General features: G+C 41.6%; 1 protein-coding gene, 2 long non-coding RNA genes and 1 pseudogene across 3 annotated transcripts in view; 3 read left to right on the plus strand and 1 right to left on the minus strand.

The window, feature by feature from the left end:
* The window catches only part of LOC148912815 (uncharacterized), a 101,794-nt gene extending 85,797 nt beyond the window's left edge, over window positions 1-15,997 (plus strand). The window contains exon 2 of the long non-coding RNA XR_016119226.1: window positions 15,811-15,997. This is a non-coding gene — a long non-coding RNA (uncharacterized LOC148912815). The remainder of the gene's footprint in view (window positions 1-15,810) is intronic.
* Window positions 101-3,163, plus strand: LOC116307041 (uncharacterized; annotated as a pseudogene).
* Window positions 5,737-7,197, plus strand: LOC116307038 (beta-2 adrenergic receptor-like). Its single transcript, XM_031717178.2, has one exon. The coding sequence runs from the start codon at window positions 5,837-5,839 to the stop codon at window positions 6,806-6,808; it is 972 nt and encodes a 323-aa protein (XP_031573038.1). The 5' UTR covers window positions 5,737-5,836; the 3' UTR covers window positions 6,809-7,197.
* Window positions 7,577-8,707, minus strand: LOC148912818 (uncharacterized). Its single transcript, XR_016119202.1, has 2 exons — window positions 8,434-8,707; window positions 7,577-8,028 (listed from the first exon to the last, which is right to left on the minus strand). It is a non-coding gene; the product is annotated as an uncharacterized LOC148912818 (long non-coding RNA).
* Window positions 15,998-20,932: the final 4,935 nt, after the last annotated feature.

Consider the following 20,932-nt stretch of genomic DNA (forward strand, 5'->3'; position numbering starts at 1 on the left):
AAGCTACGCCAGCCACAAATCGCCACTAGCTGACTGATGATTCATATTTTATTTTTCTCGTCCAACAATCTTTGATAGTGAACCTTTTTCTTTCCACAGCATGATAACCATTAAAAGTGACCGCTTTTTGGTGTTCCCAAAGCTATGCATCATTATAACAGCATTCTTCATTCTTTTGGTATCGACAACCGCCAAAAAAACGCGGACAGATTCTAAGAATTCTAAGTGGGCTAAAAAGATAGTCGATGCTCTGAGAACGAGAGATTCTGTCGTAAAAAAGATCACATCCGTTGCTGAAGAAATAAATGTCAACAAAATTGAAGAGCTGATTGCTAGCCTCATCGAAAGCCTTAGTGAATATAAAGGCTTTGACAACCTAGACATTTTGACCTTGGAGGAGGACAGAAGTCTGATGAAACAGCTTTTTGATCAACGAGAGGAGCCGATTGTTTCTTAACATTTTCGTAGCAATAATCTAGAATCGCACTATGGTGAACGTGGATTAGGATTCGTATTGAAAACATTCAAGGGTTATCACAGCGCTCGCTGTATACAGCAAGTATATTCTCCTCCTCAGCCAGATAGAGGCTTTGAACTCCCCCTGCAATCCATGTGTACCACTGTTAAAGAAGATCTTAGAAAGCAAGAAAAGTACACTTACTCAACGGATAAGATCTGCAAGAATATCAACGAGTGTGCTGGACAGGAAACACCTTATCCCTATGGCGACTCCGAAGGTACTAGCGCAGCAGATGCCTGTACAGAAGAAGACAACAAGTGTGATGTAATCAAAGCACTTCCCATGATGGGAGCTTTGTTGTGGTACAAGACCAGCGATTTCATAGCACAGAGCCTTTGTTCTAATACTCTCGGCCAACCAGATGCGTCTTCAATAGAGCAAAAGTTGAAAGACCTTGAGTTGATGGTACATATGGTTATTGCGTACGCTGCCACCCTTCATTGGAGGGAATTCTTCGAACAAGCAGTCGAAAGAAGAGCTTTCTCCGACCTTGAAAATGCTATGTCCTTGGTCGAACAACGAATCAAATCCATTGAATTTGCCACCTCAGCCTGCAAGAGTGTCGGAGCTACCGATCTGTGCACAGTTGGAGATATATACAAAGAATATCAATCACTAAAAGGATTGAAAAAGACCCGGACCACAGAAAGGCGAGACCTGCATCTCCAGGTCAACGTTGACCATGGAAAGATGGTAGAGTTAAAACAGAAAGCCCTGCAACATATTGAGCTTTTAGCAAACATCAGAAACCTCAATGATGATCTCCAAGCATCTGTTAAAGGGATTTCAAGCTACTTTATTGGCCTTGCAGATTATGACCAACGTATTGCCGATGCTGATGTTGCATTTATTGACGGAAAACTAAAAGAGTTTGACGAAAAGGCTACAAAAGTGTCGGAAAAACTTGAAAAAGACATGCGAGCCGCCATGGCATCAATGCTTACAGGAAAGATAGCTCAGTTAATCGAAGAATCTGTTATTCTTAAACTGAGAATTGCTGAAAACATGAACCCACTAAAAGCCATTTTTGGTGGCGTGAGCGCGAGTGACATATATGACCAAATTGGACAAGTGGCTGCTGCCGCCGCTGATGTCACACATGCTGTAGCTCTGCAGACTTCGCTAACAGGGGTTCTCCAGGATACCTATGAACTGACCAGGAAATTTAAAGAAAACGCAGACCAGATAAACAATTTGCAAACGCTCATTGACTCAATCAAAAACAACGACGTTAAAAAGCTTGAGGAAGATGCTGACAAATTTATCAAAGCCTATGGTGATTACACCCCCAAAGTGGATCGTAGCTTGCTAGCACAGAATGATGGTTTGTGGGGAGCTTTCAAGGACACGACCTGTGATTTGCTGATGAACGTAGAGGGTGTTGCTGCTAATATTCCTAGAGGTGTTGCTGGAGGAATGCTATTGTGTGAGAGGCTGGAAGGAACACTGGCAGAGTTCTCAACTCTCCGAGAGGACATATTTGACTTTCAGTTTGATCTTGTAGACTCGTTTGCCCGGGTAATTCGCGGCAACATTGCTAAGAAGCTCGCAAAAGAAATAAAGCCCGCTAACGACCTTCTAGACGCAGGCAAACTTATGCTTGGATTTTTCATGACCCAATATCGGCTTCAATCCGAAGCATTTTTGTACTGTGATAAACTAGAGTACAGGAATCAAGGAAGAAAAGTTGAAGCTTGTAATATACAAAATGAATATTTCGACCCTAGTGCTTTAGATAACCTCATTGCGTACGACCCACCTGGACAATATCATGAAGACGAGCGATTCGTCTATATTCCTACAAAACCTCAGTTCCGAGGAGACAAAGGTTTCATCAATCTACCGTCTTTGGCTAAGGGGGAAGAGGTTGTCTTCCATATACCTAGAAAAAGAGAATGGCTGAGGAAGTATAACTGGCTTTCAGCAGGTGAAACGTTGGCGGACTTTGTCGTGAGTTTTAAGCTGTATCTCCCCCTTAAGTCCTACGATGCTGTAGAGAATGGAAACCGTCATCTCAAGACCAAAATCCATCTCCAACCAAAATCAGGAAGCTTTGTTAGCGAAAGTTCCAATGTAGTATATAACCTTCCTCCAGAGACCAGCGATTATTACACTTTGTACGAGGAGGGATATCATCCATCAAGATGTCCAAATGGAAAAGAGATCACCAACCCTTATAGTCTTTGTAGAAATCTTCCTCTTATTTGCGATACATTGTCAAGAGAACCTGGTAGAAGTTTGATGCCAACCATTCTGACAACTTGGAAATTAAGCTACACTGTAGAGAGTGGCAACGATGATTTAAAATGGGATGCACCAGATCCCGCGACTGATCTTCTGATTATTGGAAAAGTGAAACTTCGCTTCCCTGCCCTCAAACGATCTTCTGGCAAGAGAAGCGATCTTTTCAAGAGAAGTGATGAACCAGCTTTTGGATGCTGCACAGGTAACAAGTACCGACCAAAATGGAATGATCCAGCATGCAACTCATGTCCCTCCCAGCCAACTGCTTCTCTGTCTGAGATGGGAGGCTACTACTGCAAAAAGGGAACAGAAGAAGTTGCTATAGAACCACCTTCTACTCCAAGTACACCTTCAGGGGAGAACAAAAAAAACCTTCAATCCAGAGGAAAAGTAGAATGAAATTGAATTTTTCACAATCTTAGATTTTTTTAGAGAAACGAAGTACTACACAAGCTTCTCTTTCTCTTCAAAGTAGTTAGTAGCAAGTATTATAATTATGATAATAAATATACTGATAGAGGTTTTGCCCAAGCCCTATGTTATAATAAGGAAGTTACTTGGCGACTTGACAACTCAGAATGAGGACTGAAGTGGTGTAAGATCTGAAGTTAGAGAATCGGAAGATAAGCTGAAGATTTTTTTTGGGCTCGAGACGAAATGGAAGCATAGTAGCTCGGAGTGGTACAGCAAAATCTTTTATGTAACAATTGGTCTCTCTCTATATAAAGTCACAATTAAACTATAATGGTTGAAATGGTGTTTATTATATATGGTGTCAAGGAAGAGTAGGGAGGATCAAAGGAGAGAAATTGAAGGATTCGTTGGTGTAGCGGCATAGAACACAAATCACAATGTAAACGTCCATCGAAAGGTTTTTACTTTATTTTCAACTTATTCGACACAGAAAGTAATCAAGATTCAGCTAGATTTCAGTAAAATCCTAAAGAAAACACATATAGTTACAAACGAGCAAAATAAAGAGCATAAAAGGCGAAAAATAAAGAAAATCCACTCACCAATTGATGAACAAACTTCTGTGCAAACGAACACGCTACACAAACTCGCGCTCGCGTTAGCTGATTAGCGGACAAACAAACACGTGACAAAGCGGAAGTTAAAAGGTTAAAAAAGCGGAAGTAAAAGAAGAAACATAACAAAACAATTGTTGAGGATTTAGCCTCAACAGAAATTAAAGAAGTAATGGAGGGAGGGAGAGACCAGCGGAAGGGAGGGAGAAAATAGGAAGAGAGGAAGAGAGACAGTAGGAAGAGAGATATTAGGAAGAGAGATATTAGGAAGAGGAATGAAGGGGGTGAGTGACACAAAGAAGAGAGGGAGGGTTGAGGGGAACAACCCCGAATCGTCTTGCTTTATGTTTATATTTGGTTTATTATTTTCAACACTACAACAATGTCGGGAAATGTTATGTTTTTGTCAGAAATAATCCCATATTTTTGTCAGAAGTAAATAAGATTACCTCTACTTAGGTTTATCCTGCCTACATTATTATCACTATAAATTAAAAGCTGGTGATTTTTTCTTTATGATCTGGTTGAATTTTTTCAGAAAGAGATTCGATCTTTTCCTATGTCTTTCGGTCGTCCAATTGGTAGCCATCGCAACTAATTATATCGCAGATTTATTGTCAAAATCGATAAAATCTCAAAGAAAAGTATAAAGTGAGCATGTATCATTAGAGCAGTTTTCGCATGACTGTGAAAAGCTCACGGCACGAACACGTTCTTGACACGACTAGGGATACGCCAGACCAATCACATTGCTTGAGAATTCACTCTCCATCCAATCAAATACCCGGAACACGGCATAAACACGGCGCGAACACGGTCACGCTAAAGTCACGGCACTTTCAGACCAATCCCATTGCGCGAGAAAAAAATCAGCCAATTAAAATTCTAGAAAACATCACGGTCACGACACGGCACTGAGCTTTTCACAGTCATACGAAAACTGCACTATAGCGATATTAACTGTTTACAAACATTGACGTCAGGAATCAAGTTTGCCGCCAACCATTACAACAAAATATCGCAGGCTTTGTTTCAGTAGCCAATAGATCTCTGGTTGATGTCAGTATAGGTGACCTCAGTGCCAACTTCATTATATTATGATGGTGTCAGGACATCTCACTCTAGCAGGAATAACAAGACTGAAGGAACTAAACTTTCAAGTTAGGGTTTAAGGGAAAGAAATATATTCTTAGCACATATCTAAAGTACATTTTTGCTATTAACTCGCCAAGAAGAGAACAAAATTGGTATTTTTTTGCTATACGATGTGAAGCTGACCTAAGAAGAAGCGTTTCGCCCCGGAGTTCATGACCGAAAAACATACCATATTTTTCCTCTTTCTTTCGAATTAATAGCAAAAATCTACCTCGGATATTTATCTAAAATATATTTCTCGCAAGAAAAAGGCATTTTTCAAGAATGAAATCGAAAAATACTTGAACATTTTCACGACAAGAAGTCGTTGTTCTTATTTCTAATTCATTCAATTGCAAATGCATCTCATAAAACTTCATAATTGCTGGCTTTACCGTGAGTTTTTTTTTTTTAAAAATTGATTTTTCGCTGCCGTCAATCAAAAATAATCAGTCGGTACCTTTTATATTCTTGAAAGTGAAAAACCAATTTCACAGCAAGCCGTTAAAATATCGAAGTTCGCAGAATATCGAAAAAAGCAGTAATGGTATTAACTCGATGGAATATCACTCAAACAATGTCATGTTTTGTAAGAAAGCCAATCCGTGTCACAGGGAACTACTTTTCACTTAAGTTAAGTTGCTATATAAGTTTACACATTTTAATTTTTTTTAGCAACCTTGTGCTATAAACATTATAAACAGGTGGATCAATGTAAAATGATCCAATCAGGACCTGATTTCATCGATATTGCTTCCTCTCAATTAATGATAACAAACGGTAAAGGGAGCCATTCACGATCCCGACAGAGCGCCAGCTATGTACACTAGTTCTAGTCTAGGTAAAAGCAGCCCAAGACTCCACTACTAGAATTTCAAAGTGGAGTCATAGAGATTTTCGGAATAAAAAAATGCTGACGATTAATTCATCAAATACTTCTGATCATGAAGGCCCAGACGATCAACAGATACCTTGGACCTTGTGGCTACGAGGAGTCATTGGTGTAATTACGGTACTCGGAAACCTTTTGGTAATCCTGCTTATCCTAACCCGTCCTTCTCTTCGTACAACACCGAATTGGTTCGTACTCTCCCTGGCCGTCGCTGACTTTCTTGTCGGGCTCGTAATTATTTCAATAGCGCTGGTTTTCATCTTTTTATATCCCTTCAAGGGCTATGGAGTGTACTTTGTGCTTGCCATCCATGACTTTGTTCTTTATGCATCAACAAGCAACCTTTGTGCGTTGACTTTAAATCGTTACATACGTATAGTCCATCCTCTGAAGCAGAATCTCTTGCGAAAGAAGTCCAACGTAGTCATGCTTTTGGCATTTTCTTGGACTGTAGCTTTTCTTCTTCCCTTTATTCTTCTCGTACTGAGAATTTTTATCCAGGACTCTAAAGTAATACGAAGCTACAGCACATTTCTCCTTTGTTTGGACACCTTTCCTTGCGTCTTTTTGCCAGTAGCCTACTGTCGGGTCTTATGTGTCGTCCAACATCAGCGAGCACAAATAACAAGACAGATGAGTCAGCTACGACATAACTACCCCGTGAACAGCAACGAAAGAGAAATGTGTGAGAATAATAAGAGATCTGCCAATGTCCTTGGAGGAGTGATTGCTTTCTTTGTTATCACCAATGTGCTTTATACAGTCGGTGCATGGCTACATTTTCTAGGCATTCCAACTCAAAACTCTACATTAAGCAGGATTTCCCTTCTATTACTCAACACTAACTCCGTTAATAATATTTTTGTTTACGGTTTATTCAAGAAGGATTTCCGTGAAGAAATGGCCAAAGTTTTCTGTCGTAAGCTTGGCAATAGAGTTGGCTCCACCCGCAGCTTCGGATCGCCCACCAAGAGGATCATGGAAATGTAAAACACTAAACCTCTTTTTCAGTCCTCTTGTTGTTCTTCTTATGATCAGGACTTTGTCGTCGTCCTCCTCCCCATCCCCCTCCTCCTTCTTCTTCTATTTTCTTTTTTTCTCTTCTTTATTAATTGGTTCATAGTCTCTCTCTCTCTCTCTCTCTCTCTCTCTCTCTCTCTCTTGCAATTTGGAATAGTATTCCATCCTAAAGTATATTGCAAAACTACATGCAAAAACTAAATTAATACTATAAAACTAAATTAATGTATGCGCAATATCAGTTTTCATCTGTAACCACCTTAAAGCTTCTTATCAATTATCAATGATCAGTTATAGTGCACTTGCTACTGTCTTTACAACGACTTCGTTGAAAACCAATATGTTAATAATGGGGGGGGGGGGGGGGGGACCCAATTAATTGACAGTTAACTATTAAATTTTTCGGCCAAATGTCGGTGTATGCTGGCGAGATCCTGCTTCACAAAGAGTGTTCCAATTTCATTCTACTAATCGAGCGTAAAGAACATCATGATGGACTTGACAAGATCTCACTGCTCTCTAGGTGATATGATTCTACTCAGATGCCATCTAAATTGAACAAACATTGACAGTCTGTTTTGATGCCATTTGTTTGGTTTACAGATTTTTGTTTGAACAAAACAGGAAAAGACCTGCTCGATCAATTGTTCAATTCACTTAGCCAAAAATGGCTTTATTTGAATTAATTCCCAGTACTTAGGAAAATAAAGTGCTTTAATGCCGATAAAGTAGATAATATTTGTGATAGCCTTCAATTTATTCTATGTGGTCTGTCGCATGCATTCTCCATTCGTTTTATAATTCATAGCTACATAAAACAAAAGAAATTAACGTAATACAGAAGTGTGCGTTTAAGAAAACTGGATCAATTTTAAACTTTGACATCTGCGGGTAACTTAGCAACGCCTGTCCCATCCAAGGCATCACCCAGCGAGCCATCATTTGCAGCTTGATCCCTCTTTCCACAGACGGTGTGACAGGCTCTTCGGCAGACTCGTTTACAACGAAGCTTCCCACCCGAGTATCTACACAAGACACCGCATCGGACACCGCATACGATTCGACACTGGCCAGGAGGTCTCGGCTGGCGACGGCGACGACGACGACGGCGCCACCAACAGTCAGCGTCAGACAGAAGAAGTACCATGATTAGACAAAGAACTAGAAGAAGCTTGAAGTGCATTTTGATCCTTTAAAACAGAATAGAGTGTTTGGGATCATACTATATGTTATTGATACGGAGATCAAGCAAGGAAGCAAGGAAAAAAGCAAGCAAGAGGGCGAGCAAGAGGGCGAGCAAGAGGGCGAGCAAGAGGGCGAGCAAGAGGGCGAGCAAGAGGGCGAGCAAGAGGGCGAGCAAGAGGGTGAGCAAGAGGGCGAGAAAGAGGGCGAGCAAGAGGGCGAGCAAGCAAGCGAGCAAGCAAGCAAGCAAGCAAGCAAGCAAGCAAGCAAGCAAGCAAGCAAGCAAGCAAGCAAGCAAGCAAGCAAGCAAGCAATCAAACAAAGCAAGCAGGCAAGCAAGAGGGCGAGCAAAAGGGCGAACAATCAAGGAAGTCGAAGGTAGCAGGCAAGGATGAAAGCCAACTAGTACTCACTAACTAGAGAGAATTGTCCTCAATAAGTCAGCTTCTAAATCGTAGAGTTGCAGCGGTGAGTCCAGTCAGGCTGAAAGCACTATTTCTACCGTGCATGAATAATAGAGCAAAACAAACTATTTTATACCATTTCTCCCTCAATGTAACTCTAAAATCTAAGCAAGAAAAAACCTGTTGCACTTGCCTTAAGGAAGGTTTTAATGAGTGGAATGATTGTTTACTGTGCAAACAAGGGAAAAGCAGTTAGCACTTATCTCGGTAGTAGTTTGAAGTCTTTCTAACTGTGATTTAGCAAACTACTCCGAATTGAAAGTGTCGAATTCAAAACTGTTCAAAATACTCCCGCGTTTGAAGGATTTGAAGCAAGGGACTAGTCAGATTGAACTGATTAATGTTTTTCCTTCCTGCAAACAATAAACACGACCATATCACAGAGATGCCGGTGACTGTCATTTTGATTGTGATTGGTCGATTAGGTCACGTGCCACTTGATCAGCCTCCTCTGATACTATTATATTTTCATCGCGTTTCCTAACATTTTGCTTAATTTTTTGCAAACCTTCTCACCAAAGACAAATATATTCTTTTGTTTATCATCTACTTGAAAATGTTAGCGATTCGTTTTTAATAATTTTAAAGTGCTTTTTTTCCCCACCTGCATGGTCAACTGCTGAAGTTTCACTTTTGCTGCACCTGACGAGATTCTCAATTTAACTCTCTTAGCTTCTGTCTAGACAAGGTGCAAACAAAACAGGGGCGGCGGAAGCTAAAAATCTTTGGGGAGCACTGCAAAATCTTTGGGGGGGGGGGGGGCCCCTGAAGATTATATTTAACGCTATGTGATAATGACAATGTTTTGTTTGATTGCAGACGCATGAGCCGTAAAACAATGACTAAGAACCAATATTTTGGGGGGGTGGGGGGGGGGGGGGGGCAGGCCCCCCCGGCCCCCTCCCCCGGTTCCGCCGCCCCTGCAAAAGAAAATGTGCCTACGAGCTATTTCACATTAATGTGAAAATTTGGGCACTAGAAATTAGAGCCTTTTATTAGAAGTTAGACTTTGAAGGTAAATAAGAATGTAAAGAATAATCTCCTAGTACTCAGTAGCACAGATATTGTTGTTTCAGGTGGGATGGCAAGTGTAGCGTAGTGGTTGAGCATCGTTCGATCATGTTTTATATTTGTGGAACCACTCGTAAATAAAGTTTGTTCGATGCATTTTTCTCTCCCTTGCCACGAAGGTTTTTTCTCCAGGTTCTCCGGTTTTTCTAGATCTCCTTCCGTAAGAATCAGCATTTGAGCTGAGAGGTGTATATAAAGAATACTGAATAGAGCAGTGCAAGATAGATAAAGGTTCTTTGATGCCAACGCGATTACAGCTCAGCAACACTCGACTTAGTAATTTCAAAACATTTATGATATTAGATCCTTCGTAACAAGTCTCAATGGCGGCCATATTGGAATTACCTAGCGAGAGCCTGGGACGAGCTGCACAATGAGATGTGTGTAAGTAAAAAGCCATCCAGAGCTCTTTTCGGTGCCTGTAAGTCGCCTGTATAGTCATTTATAAAATGCATTTGATCAGCATTGTGCGTTCCCAGAATTCCAAGCGTACTTTGAAAAATCACGCGCGCATTACTGATGTCATAGTTAGACTTTGATGACGTCATTTATGATCAAAAATTAGATTCTTTGTAAAAAGTTGAATTGGCAAGACGTGTTTGAGTATCAAGTAATTTTTATTGTTCAAAATGTGCGGAACATTTCAGTCTAAATTTAAGCGCAACAACAAAGTAGCGCCTGTACCATGTCCTTTCGAACTAGAAGTACTCAGAAGAGCCAAAATCCAAATCGAGAAAGAAAAAGCTCTTTTGAAGAAAGAAATCGCCATACAAACCGGATCAAGTCTCGTGTTCCTGGATACTGAGACCAGCAGATGTGGAACGCCAGCGTGCGTTGCATACGATCCGAATTTGAACGGCAACATTGTACAAAAGGGTTTGAAAGCAACCTGTCCACGAAGACTGGCAAGGGACCCGAAGTTGCCCGTCCTGACAAGAGAGATGCTGCTTGAGAAGCATGGCACAGGCAGAACAGAACAGAAACAAGCAGCTTGAAAAGAAAAGGAAAGCCGCCGCCTTGAAATCCTTGCAAGCGAAGGAGAAGAAATTAGAAGAGGAAGAAGAAAAATTGGACAAGATTACAAAAATAAACGAAAAGCTGGTCAAGGCCGCCGAGAACAGACAAGCTCAACTCGAAGGCGTTAAAACTAAAGCCAAAAAATCTTCCAACAACACGCGCATCAAGATAGCTGAGGCACAGAACTTTGCCAAAGCACAGCAGACTTTGGTGCAAAGTGACAGAAAATTGAAAGAAGCTCAAATTACCAAAAGAGAAAAAGCTGTAAGCAAGGTTGTCAGAAAACAGCGGCAACGTGAAGCACAAGCCCAGAAAGTCCGACAAAGGGCAGCCAAGCAAATGCAGGAAGAGCAAGACTGTGTTCGTGTGTTTAGTGTGGAAGTCGATCAACACTTCTATGCATCGGTCAGCGAGAGTGACAATGACATGTGGGATGCTGGATTCTGGGACAGGAAAATCTCCTGAAAACAAAATGATTTCGTCTCATTACCAAAGTTTTTCTTAAATACTTGAAAATATTTTTGCCTTTTTATATTTATAGATATAAATTCTTTACTACATAAAAAATAAAATTCAATATTTCATATGCATTGCTTTTTTTGTTTTTGTTTGCATTTTCTGAGGAGAATAATAAAAGAAAGGAATCAACAAAAAGGGGAAGTAGTTGGAGAAGAGAAGAGAAGAGAAGAGAAGAGAAGAGAAGAGAAGAGAAGAGAAGAGAAGAGAAGAGAAGAGAAGAGAAGAGAAGAGAAGAGAATGTAATAATATATACTTGTCACGCAACATTAGGCTCTATTATGTAACAAATGTAATATGACTCTCTCTCCCCTCTCTCTACACACATTGTATCAAGTTAAGCACCAGAATAAGTATGCCGAATTAATCATCATTAAAGCAAGCAATCATAATCAAAGCCTCCACTAAATATCATGACATGGTGTCAGAAGTAAAGCACTAAACACACAAGACACTGGAAGGTCAGTAATATTAAGAAATAAGCGTTTTTTCGGCAAGAAACACATCAAGCATGGCGACAGGGTTCACGCCCCCTGTTATGAACTGGCAAGCTGGAGCCGATATCACCGACGAATTTGCTAGATTTAAACAATATTGCCAATTAATATTCACCGGTCCGTTCTCAAAGAAATCAGATGTAGAAAAATCCTCACATATATTACTTTGGATAGGCCGTCAAGGCGTAGATATATACAACAGTTTCACGTGGGCCGACGACGATGACAAAACAAAGCCCGACTTTATTTGGTCCAAATTCGAAAAGCATCTTGCACCTAAAACTAACTTTAGATTAGAAAGATATCAGCTACAACATCTAAAACAAAATAACGATGAGAGCACTGATGATTTCATGACTAGGTGCAGGAATCATGCAAATAAATGCAAGTTTAGAGATCAACAGGAGTTAGAAGAACGCCTGATTGAACAATTGATTATAGGCACTAAGCATGTTAAAGCTCAAGAGCGAATACTAGAGCACGGAAACGACTTAACGCTTGACAAAGCAATCGAATACGCCAGAACTTACGAAGCAACGATGGCGCAAGTAGCACAGCTATCCAACAAACCGCTTGACAACCAAAGCGTGCACGCTATAGGAAAATCCGGAACCGGAAACATGAGAAAATGTGGAAACTGCGGAAACACTCATGAATACCGAAAATGTCCCGCATATGGCTCTACATGCAATTACTGCTCAAGAGCTAACCACTGGAGTAAAATGTGCCGCCAAAAGAACAGGTCCACACAACAGCCCACAAACCAACATACGACACAAGACAAAAAACCATCATATCAAGACAGCACACAAGACGCACGTCACAAAAAAAAAAGCGCGTCCATGAGATGATGAACACAAATGATTTACATGAACATTTTGACTCATTGAATTTTGAATCAATAAGTGTCGATAACGTCAATACTAAACCCAGAGATGAAGTATACGCAACACTAGGCGTTCAATTGGCCAACATGCGAAACGCACAAGCTGCAAACTTGAAGGCCAAGGTAGACACAGGAGCACAAGCCAACATCCTACCAATCCGACTTTTCAAACAGATGTTTCCGGAGGAAATTGGTCCAGACGGAAACCCTCTACCTAAAGCCCTAAAGCCATCAGCAACAAAGCTCACAGCATACGGCGGATCAGAAATCGGTCAACTAGGCATATATGATATAGAATGCACACACAATAAATTGCAAATCAAAGCACCTTTCTACATCACCAACGCGCCAGGCCGTGCAATCATAGGCTTGCCAACAGCACTAGATTTAAGGCTAATTACACTGAACTGTTCTGTGGAAACACAGGATGATGCCAAACAACCACACGACCAAAGTCATACAAACCACGCTACGAGCCAGAAGATAGAAAGTAAAGCACAGCTATTATCCAAATACCCCACCTGCTTCGACGGCATCGGAAAATTCCAAGGCGAATACCATATCACGCTGAACCCCAACATAGCCCCTGTGATTCACCCACCAAGAAGAGTACCAATCAGCCTTAAGGATGATATCAAGCTAGAGCTAGACGAGATGATGGAACAAGGAATAATCACAAAGGTCCGAGAAGGTGAACCAACCGCATGGGTCAACAGCCTAGTCTATAGACGCAAACCCAACGGTAGAATAAGAATATGTCTGGATCCTAAAGATCTTAATGCCGCCATTCAACGTGACCACCACGATACGCCAACACTAGAAGAAATTCTTCCCAAACTCAGCGGAGCCAAGCATTTTTCAATTCTAGATGCCAAAAGCGGATACTGGAACGTCGTCCTCGACAAAGAATCAAGTTACCTCACAACTTTCAACTCCCCGTTTGGCAGGTATCGGTTTCTGAGAATGCCATTCGGCCTCCGTATGTCACAAGACGTATTCCAATCCAAAATCGACCAGACCTTCGAAGGCTGTAAGGGAGTCATTGGAATCGTCGACGACATAGTAGTCTATGGCCAAACAGAAGAAGAACATGACCAAAACTTGCACAGCATGATCCAAAGATGTGAGAAGACTGGGTTAAAGCTCAATCCAGACAAATGTCACATAAAGCAAGATAAGATCAAATTCTATGGCATCATCTGTAGCGAAGCTGGAATACAGCCCGACCCTGCAAAGGTGTCCGCCCTGAAGCAGATGAAACAGCCAGGAGACCGCCGAGATCTTCAAACCTTCCTAGGACTAGCAACCTACATGAGTCCTTTCATACCCAACTTAAGCACACTTACAGCACCTTTAAGAGGTCTACTCAAAGATAACCAAGTCTTCACTTGGAACGCCAACTACCAAGCAGCATTTGAGCAAGTAAAGAAGTCAATCACTGATACAACCACCCTAACATATTTCGACGATAGAAAGGAAGTAACCCTACAAGTTGATGCCTCGACCAAGGGTCTTGGAGCATCCTTACTCCAAGATGGCAAACCAGTCGCTTTTGCAAGCAAGTCGCTAACTGAAACCGAAGCAAGATACGCTAACATCGAAAGGGAACTTCTAGCAGTAGTATACGGTTGTGAGAGATTTCATACTTATCTATTCGGGCGACCATTCACAGTGTTTACCGACCACAAACCTCTAGAAAGTATTCACCTCAAGCATCTGATATCTGCACCACCCAGATTACAGAGAATGCTACTAAGATTGCAGCCATACGACCTGAAAATCAAGTACATACCCGGCAAAGACATGTTGATAGAAGATGCACTCTCACGTCTATCACCAGAAGATCACCATCCCATTGGAAACATGGAAGTCCAAGTACATGAGGTGTACCCTCAATTTAGCAAGACCATGATTGAGAAGATTCGTGAAAACACCAGCGCAGACCAAGAATTAGCCACCCTCAAGCAAGTCATCTACGAAGGCTGGCCATCAACCATCAAAGAAATCTCAAAGAGCCTAAAGCCTTACTGGTCATTCAGAGACGAATTAGGAATAGATGACGGAATACTAACAAAAGGTCAAAGAATCATCATTCCCGTAACGCTTCAAAATGACATTCTACAAAAGCTTCACGCAGCACACCAAGGAGCTGAAAAGACAAAGCTCAGAGCCAGAACTTCTGTGTACTGGAAGAACCTTAACAACGATATTGATAAGATTACCCAATCATGCCCCATTTGCCAGCAACATCAGGCATCTAATGCCAGACAACCGTTGCTGCCAACTGAGATACCTCCTCGGCCGTGGCACACCATAGGAACTGATCTGTTCCACTTACACGACTCTGAATACCTTCTGATCTCTGACTTTTACTCCAAATACCCATTCGTCAGGAAGATACCCAAAGGGCAGAGTAATAGCAGAACTGTCATTAATGCGATGAAGCAAATCTTCAGCGAGCAGGGAATCCCAAAAATAGTCCGCTCAGATAACGGCCCTCAGTACGACAGTGTAGCATTCCAAGAATTTGCCAACGAATATGGTTTCCACCACGTAACCAGTTCTCCACACTACCCACAAGGAAATGGATTCATAGAAAATCAAGTTAAAACAGTCAAAGGTGTTCTCATGAAGACACTCGAGAAACGACAGGATCCCAGTATGGCACTGCTTTGTCTACGCACCACACCCATTGACAATAAACTCCCATCGCCGTCTGAGTTACTTTTCGGAAGAAAGCTACAAGATAACCTACCCCGCACCATCAACAGGAGTGCCAACAGTGATCAAATAACCAACCGGTTAAGGGAGAAACAAGAAATCCAAAGGTTCTACCACGATCGTAATGTCAGACCTCTACCCGAGCTAGCAAGAGGTACCAACATCACCATTCAGAATCCCTCGACCAAGAAGTGGGAGCCTGCAGTCGTCAAGGAAAAGCTTGAAGCACCACGCTCATACTTAGTGACGTCACAAACTGGAAGTGAGCTTCGACGCAACAGGTGTCACATCAGAGAAGCACCCCCAGCGGCAGAGCAACCTACCAGTGAATATCAAGAACTAACAGAGACCAGAGGCAATGCAGAACCTCTGGAAAACAACGGAAGCCACGCACCTGGGACCACAGTTACCCGAAGTGGAAGAATCGTAAGAACCGCCAACAGATACGTTAAAGACAAAAAAAAGACAAAAAAAAGACAAAAAAAAGACAAAAAAAGACAAAAATACAAAAAAGACAAAAAAAAGCAAAAAAAGACAAAAAAAGAAAAAAAAAAGAAAAAAAAATAAAAAAAAAGACAACAAAAAAGACAAAAAAAGACAAAAAAAATACAAAAAAAGAAAAAAGAAAAAAAAAAAAAAAAAAAAAAAAAAAAAGAAAAAAAAAAAAAAAAAAAAAAAAAAAAAAAAAAAAAAAAAAAAAAAAAAAAAAAAAAAAAAAAAAAAAAAAAAAAAAAAAAAAAAAAAAAAAAAAAAAAAAAAAAAAAAAAAAAAAAATAAAAAAAAAAAAAGAAAAAAAAAAGAAAAACCCCTCCGCCCCCCCCGCCCGCCCCCTAGTCCAGCCCCCCCCCCGACCCTCCCACCCCCCTCCCCCCCACCGCCCCCCCCGCCCCCCCCTCCCTCTCCCCCCCCCCTCCCCCCCTCCCCCCCTCCCCCCCCCCTCCCCCCCCTCACCCCCCCCTGCAACCCCCTCCCCCCCCCCTCCCCCCCCTCCTCCCCCCCCCCTCCCCCCCCCCTCCCCCCCCCTCCCCCCCCCCTCCCCCCCCCCACTCCACCCAACTCCCCCCCCCGCCCCCCCCTCCCCCCCCGCCCCCCCCTCCCCCCCCCTCCCCACCCACTCCCCCCCCCCCCCCCCCCGCCTCCCCCCCCCCTCCACCCCCCTCCCCCCCCTCCCCCCCCCCTCGTCCCCCCCCCTCCCCCCCGCCCCCCCCCCCCCCCCCGTCCCCCCCCCTCCCCCCCCCCCCCCCCCCCCTCCCCCCCCCCCCTCCCCCCCCCCCCCCATTTCCCCTTGCAATCCTGAGCAAGTAGTATCCTGTTATATTCAATATTATATTTTTTTTCTCATTAAGCTCATTTTTCGCGTTTCCCTAAAATTAGTTTTTTTTTTTCTTCCTTAATGAAAGGGGGATGTAATAATATATACTTGTCACGCAACATTAGGCTCTATTATGTAACAAATGTAATATGACTCTCTCTCCCCTCTCTCTACACACATTGTATCAAGTTAAGCACCAGAATAAGTATGCCGAATTAATCATCATTAAAGCAAGCAATCATAATCAAAGCCTCCACTAAATATCATGACAGAGAAGAGAAGAGAAGAGAAGAGAAGAGAAGAGAAGAGAAGAGAAGAGAAGAGAAGAGAAGAGAAGAGAAGAGAAGAGAAGAGAAGAGAAGAGAAGAGAAGCCAGAACTAAACTGCCTCTTGAAGTGCAATCCTGGATCCGGATTTTTTCCTTATGTTAGTAGATATAGGTACTCTAAACGTCAGATCGCAGATATCAGGATCGAGACGAGGGAAGTTTTTTTTTTGACATCCAGTGAAAGGATCTTTGAAGCTAAGATCACATCCAGTTGAAAGGACCTTTGAAGCTAATAAGATCACATCCAGTGAAAGGACCTTTGAAGCTAAGATCACATCCAGTGAAAGGACCTTCGAAGCTAAGATCACATCCAGTGAAAGGACCTTCGAAGCTAAGATCACATCCAGTGAAAGGACCTTTGAAGCTAAGATCACATCCAGTGAAAGGACCTTTGAAGCTAAGATCACATCCAATGAAAGGACCTTTGAAGCTAAGATCACATCCAGTGAAAGGACCTTTAAAGCTAAGATCACATCCAGTGAAAGGACCTTCGAAGCTAAGATCACATCCAGTGAAAGAACCTCTGAACTTCGTTTCAAAGGCCCTTTCACTAGATGTGATCTTGGTTACAAAGGTCCTTTCACTAGATGTGATCTTAGTTACAAAGGTCCTTTAATTTTAATACTCCAAAAGTTACTGCCATACGGCCTGATACATTTGATAAACAAAGTGTCCTTTGGAATCGCTTGGCAGTTCTTAATCATGATAGGATAGTTTGCTATTGGCCTTTGCATTATTCAGTGCATAGATATACAATAGGCTGGATTTTCAAAAATGAAAGAAACTGCCGGTCATTTTTAGTGTATTCACATAGGCGTACCTCGAATTTCGAACTGCTTGCCATTTACCCGGGTATTTAGTACGTGGTATGAAATCTTTGACCGGGAGCACCATATTCGAGGCCGAGTATACTACTATGCTCAAGTTTAAGTAAGCAAATTATGAAAATATGCTTTTAAAAATATAACGATATTGACAATGCCACCGACAGACATTTAAGGGGGAAAAAGGAAAAAAGAAAAAGAGAAAGAAAAGGAAAGAAAGGAAAGGAAAGGAAAGGAAAGGAAAGGAAAGGAAAGGAAAAGAAAAGAAAAGAAAAGAAAAGAAAAGAAAAGAAACTCAGCACCATTAAGGCATGGCTCTTTTGAGGAAGTGATGGAAAATCAGTTATTTATTCATATCTTTGACAGTTTACTATGAATCTTTCCAAAATTTGGCTCGTAGTAGTAATTCTTCAAGGCAAGCAATTACCGCATATCTGTTACCATGGAAACCAGGTCACGTGACAACAAGGCCGCCATCTTGGATTTTAAAAAAAAAATCGTTTGTAATCGTATTGAAACTACTTCAAAAGTCCTGAAAATCCATATTCCTTTTGATATTTGCAATACCTATATGGATCTAATTGGATATCTTGGAAATTATATTAAGTTTAATTTTTAGAATATTTTTAATTTTTTGGAAAAAATAGAAAATATTCTAAAAATTAAACTTAAAATAATTTCCAAGATATCCAATTAGATCCATATAGGCATTGTAAATATGAATAGTAATCTGCATTTTCATGACTTTTAAAGATGTTTCGGTACGTTTACAAACGGCTTGTTTAAAAATCCAAGATGGCGGCCTTGTGGTCACGTGACTTAGTTTCCATGGTAACCAAGGCTCTAAGGTTCCTTCTTTTCACAAAAGACATTAACTTGCCAAGTTTGGGGAAGATTCGTAGAAAACTGGCTATGATATAGCTAATCAGTTTTTCATCTGAGAGCCATGCCTTAATGATGCTGAGAAAGAAAAGAAAAGAAAAGAAAGGAAAGAAAAGAAAAGAAAAGAAAAGAAAAGAAAGAAAAGAAAGAAAGAAAGAAAAGAAAAGACAGAAAAACATAAAAAGAAAAACAGAAAAGAAAGAACAAGCAAATAAATAAACTCCCCTACAGACAATCAACCCCCTCCCCCCACCCCACTCCCTCAACAGCCATCCCTCCCTCCCCACCGCCCCTCCCCTCCCCCCACCCCCCCTCCCCTCCCCCCCCCCCCCCCCCTCCCCTCCCCTCCCTCCCCCCCCTCCCCTCCCTCCCCTCTCCCGCTCCCTCTCCCTCTCCCCTCCCTCGCCCTCTCCCTCTCCCCCCCTCCCTCTCCCTCTCCCCCCTCTCCCTCTCCCCTCCCTCTCCTCTCCCTCTCCCTCTCCCTCTCCCTCTCCCTCTCCCTCGCCTCCCCTCCCTCTCCCTCTCCCTCTCCCTCCCTCTCCCCCTCCCCCCTCTACACCCTCCCCCTCCCCCTCCCCTCCCCCTCCACCTCACACAGAAAAAAATCGATCCACTTTGCCATACCCCCGAGACATCCGCAGAGCTGAGGCGTCGTATGGACTTCGGACCTGACGGCGATTAAATCCTTCTGCCCTTGGGTGTACGAATTACGCAAGAAAATGTTCTAGCCGAAGCATCAGGGGAGAGACCAGCCGGCCCCCAGACCATATCGGCTAATCCCTTGCATCTCTGCCACGCACGGAATCGGTTGAAAATATAATGTTAAAAAGTCTTGTCTATCCGGTGCATTGTTTTCATGGCTATTGTTATGCTGATTCAACTGGAAATGTGGTCCAGTGGATGAAACTTTGGCTTGAATAATGACTCTAAGTCAATACCGGTTATGCGAAGTTAGTACCTGGATGGGTGACCTGAAAGTCATGGCTACTAAAAATTTATTTTTCCGTAAGTTTAAAAAATAAAAATTCGTTTTAGTTTACGTAGAAAATTAAAGTTTTTAAAAAATAAGTAAGAAACAATACTGATGGGGAGAAAAATTCTTAAAATGGGCTTAATTCAAAAACTAACCACACAGAGGGAAAGAAGTGCTATTTGTCAATAATCACGTAAAATTTTGAGGCTTTATTTTACGTTTCAATGATTTTATCGAAATTTTTGAAGAATCATACATTTCCTTACTGAACAGAAACCAAGCTTGGGCTACCTGTGTCGTAAGGTGCATCGTAACAGCGTCGTAATCGTAATCTAAGATCAGAACGTTTTGTTTCCTTACGACTACGATTACAATTACGCTCAATTTACGATCGAGTGTGGAACAAGAAAACGTAATCGTAAGGATTGACCAATCACTACGCTCCGGTTGCCATGATAAAAATTTCAAAGCTGGCTGGAAAATAACAAGGAAGCGAGGCTTGCGATTCGGCTTGAAACTAAGATCACATCTAGTGAAAGGACCCTTTAAGCTAAGATCACATCCAGTGAAAGGACCTTTGAAGCTAAGATCACATCTAGTGAAAGGACCTTAAATTTGAATCTAAGATCACATCCAGTTAAAGGACCTCGGCCTGCTTCGTGACGATCTGAAAGTTCTCAAATTGGACTCGCCTATTTTGAAAACTTTCAAAACATCACTCACGGTACTTAAAAATTCCGAATTGTACTCAAGATCGTGCTATTTCCTATAGGTTGCTATCAATAGACGTCACTTCCGGTAATAGCTCTTTTTTAATGGCTTGCAGAATTTTGGAGGTTGTTTTGATCTCTTGTTTTCTGGTTTCATGTCGTAGAAATAGTCAAATACAATAGTTTGAGGACTTATTTGACATGTTTTGACTTAACATCCGCTAGTTGCCCCTCAGTCAACCGCTTGTTTGCCCCCAAGTCTACTCCAAAAAGTCACGTGATTGATAGTAAGCAATACGGATTAGCCTTATTTGGTAATTTGACACTAAAGATGCAAAATCATTGAGAAATAGCACTTCTTTCGCTCTGCGTGGTTATTTTTTGAATTTAGCCCGTTTTAAGATTTTTTCCCCACCAAGTGCTAATTCTCAATGATCGGGTAAAATTTCGAGGCTTTATTTCACGTTTAGATGATTTTATTGAAATTTTTGATGAATCTCCATACATTTCCTTATAACAGGACAAAATGGCAAAATCGGGTAAAAAAATGCCGACTAAGTATCACGTGTACATGACGTCATACGATGATTTAGCAATATACCGTTAAATTTTATTTAAGTTCCAAAATTTCGAGGCATTTCATCCAGAAACCGACCGATACTGAAATTTCTTATCATAATCATTAATCAACTATGTATTTTTTAGGGTTTT

The sequence above is a fragment of the Actinia tenebrosa genome, unplaced genomic scaffold (genome assembly GCF_029948245.1).
Source record: "Actinia tenebrosa isolate PJP-AT-01 unplaced genomic scaffold, QUT_ActTen_1.0 PGA_scaffold10__47_contigs__length_13832649, whole genome shotgun sequence".
Taxonomy (NCBI): Eukaryota; Metazoa; Cnidaria; class Anthozoa; order Actiniaria; family Actiniidae; genus Actinia; species Actinia tenebrosa.

Bases quoted from the DNA above. Each gene is read 5' to 3' on its own strand.
- LOC116307038 (XM_031717178.2), top strand. From the start codon at position 5,837: ATGCTGACGATTAATTCATCAAATACTTCTGATCATGAAGGCCCAGAC.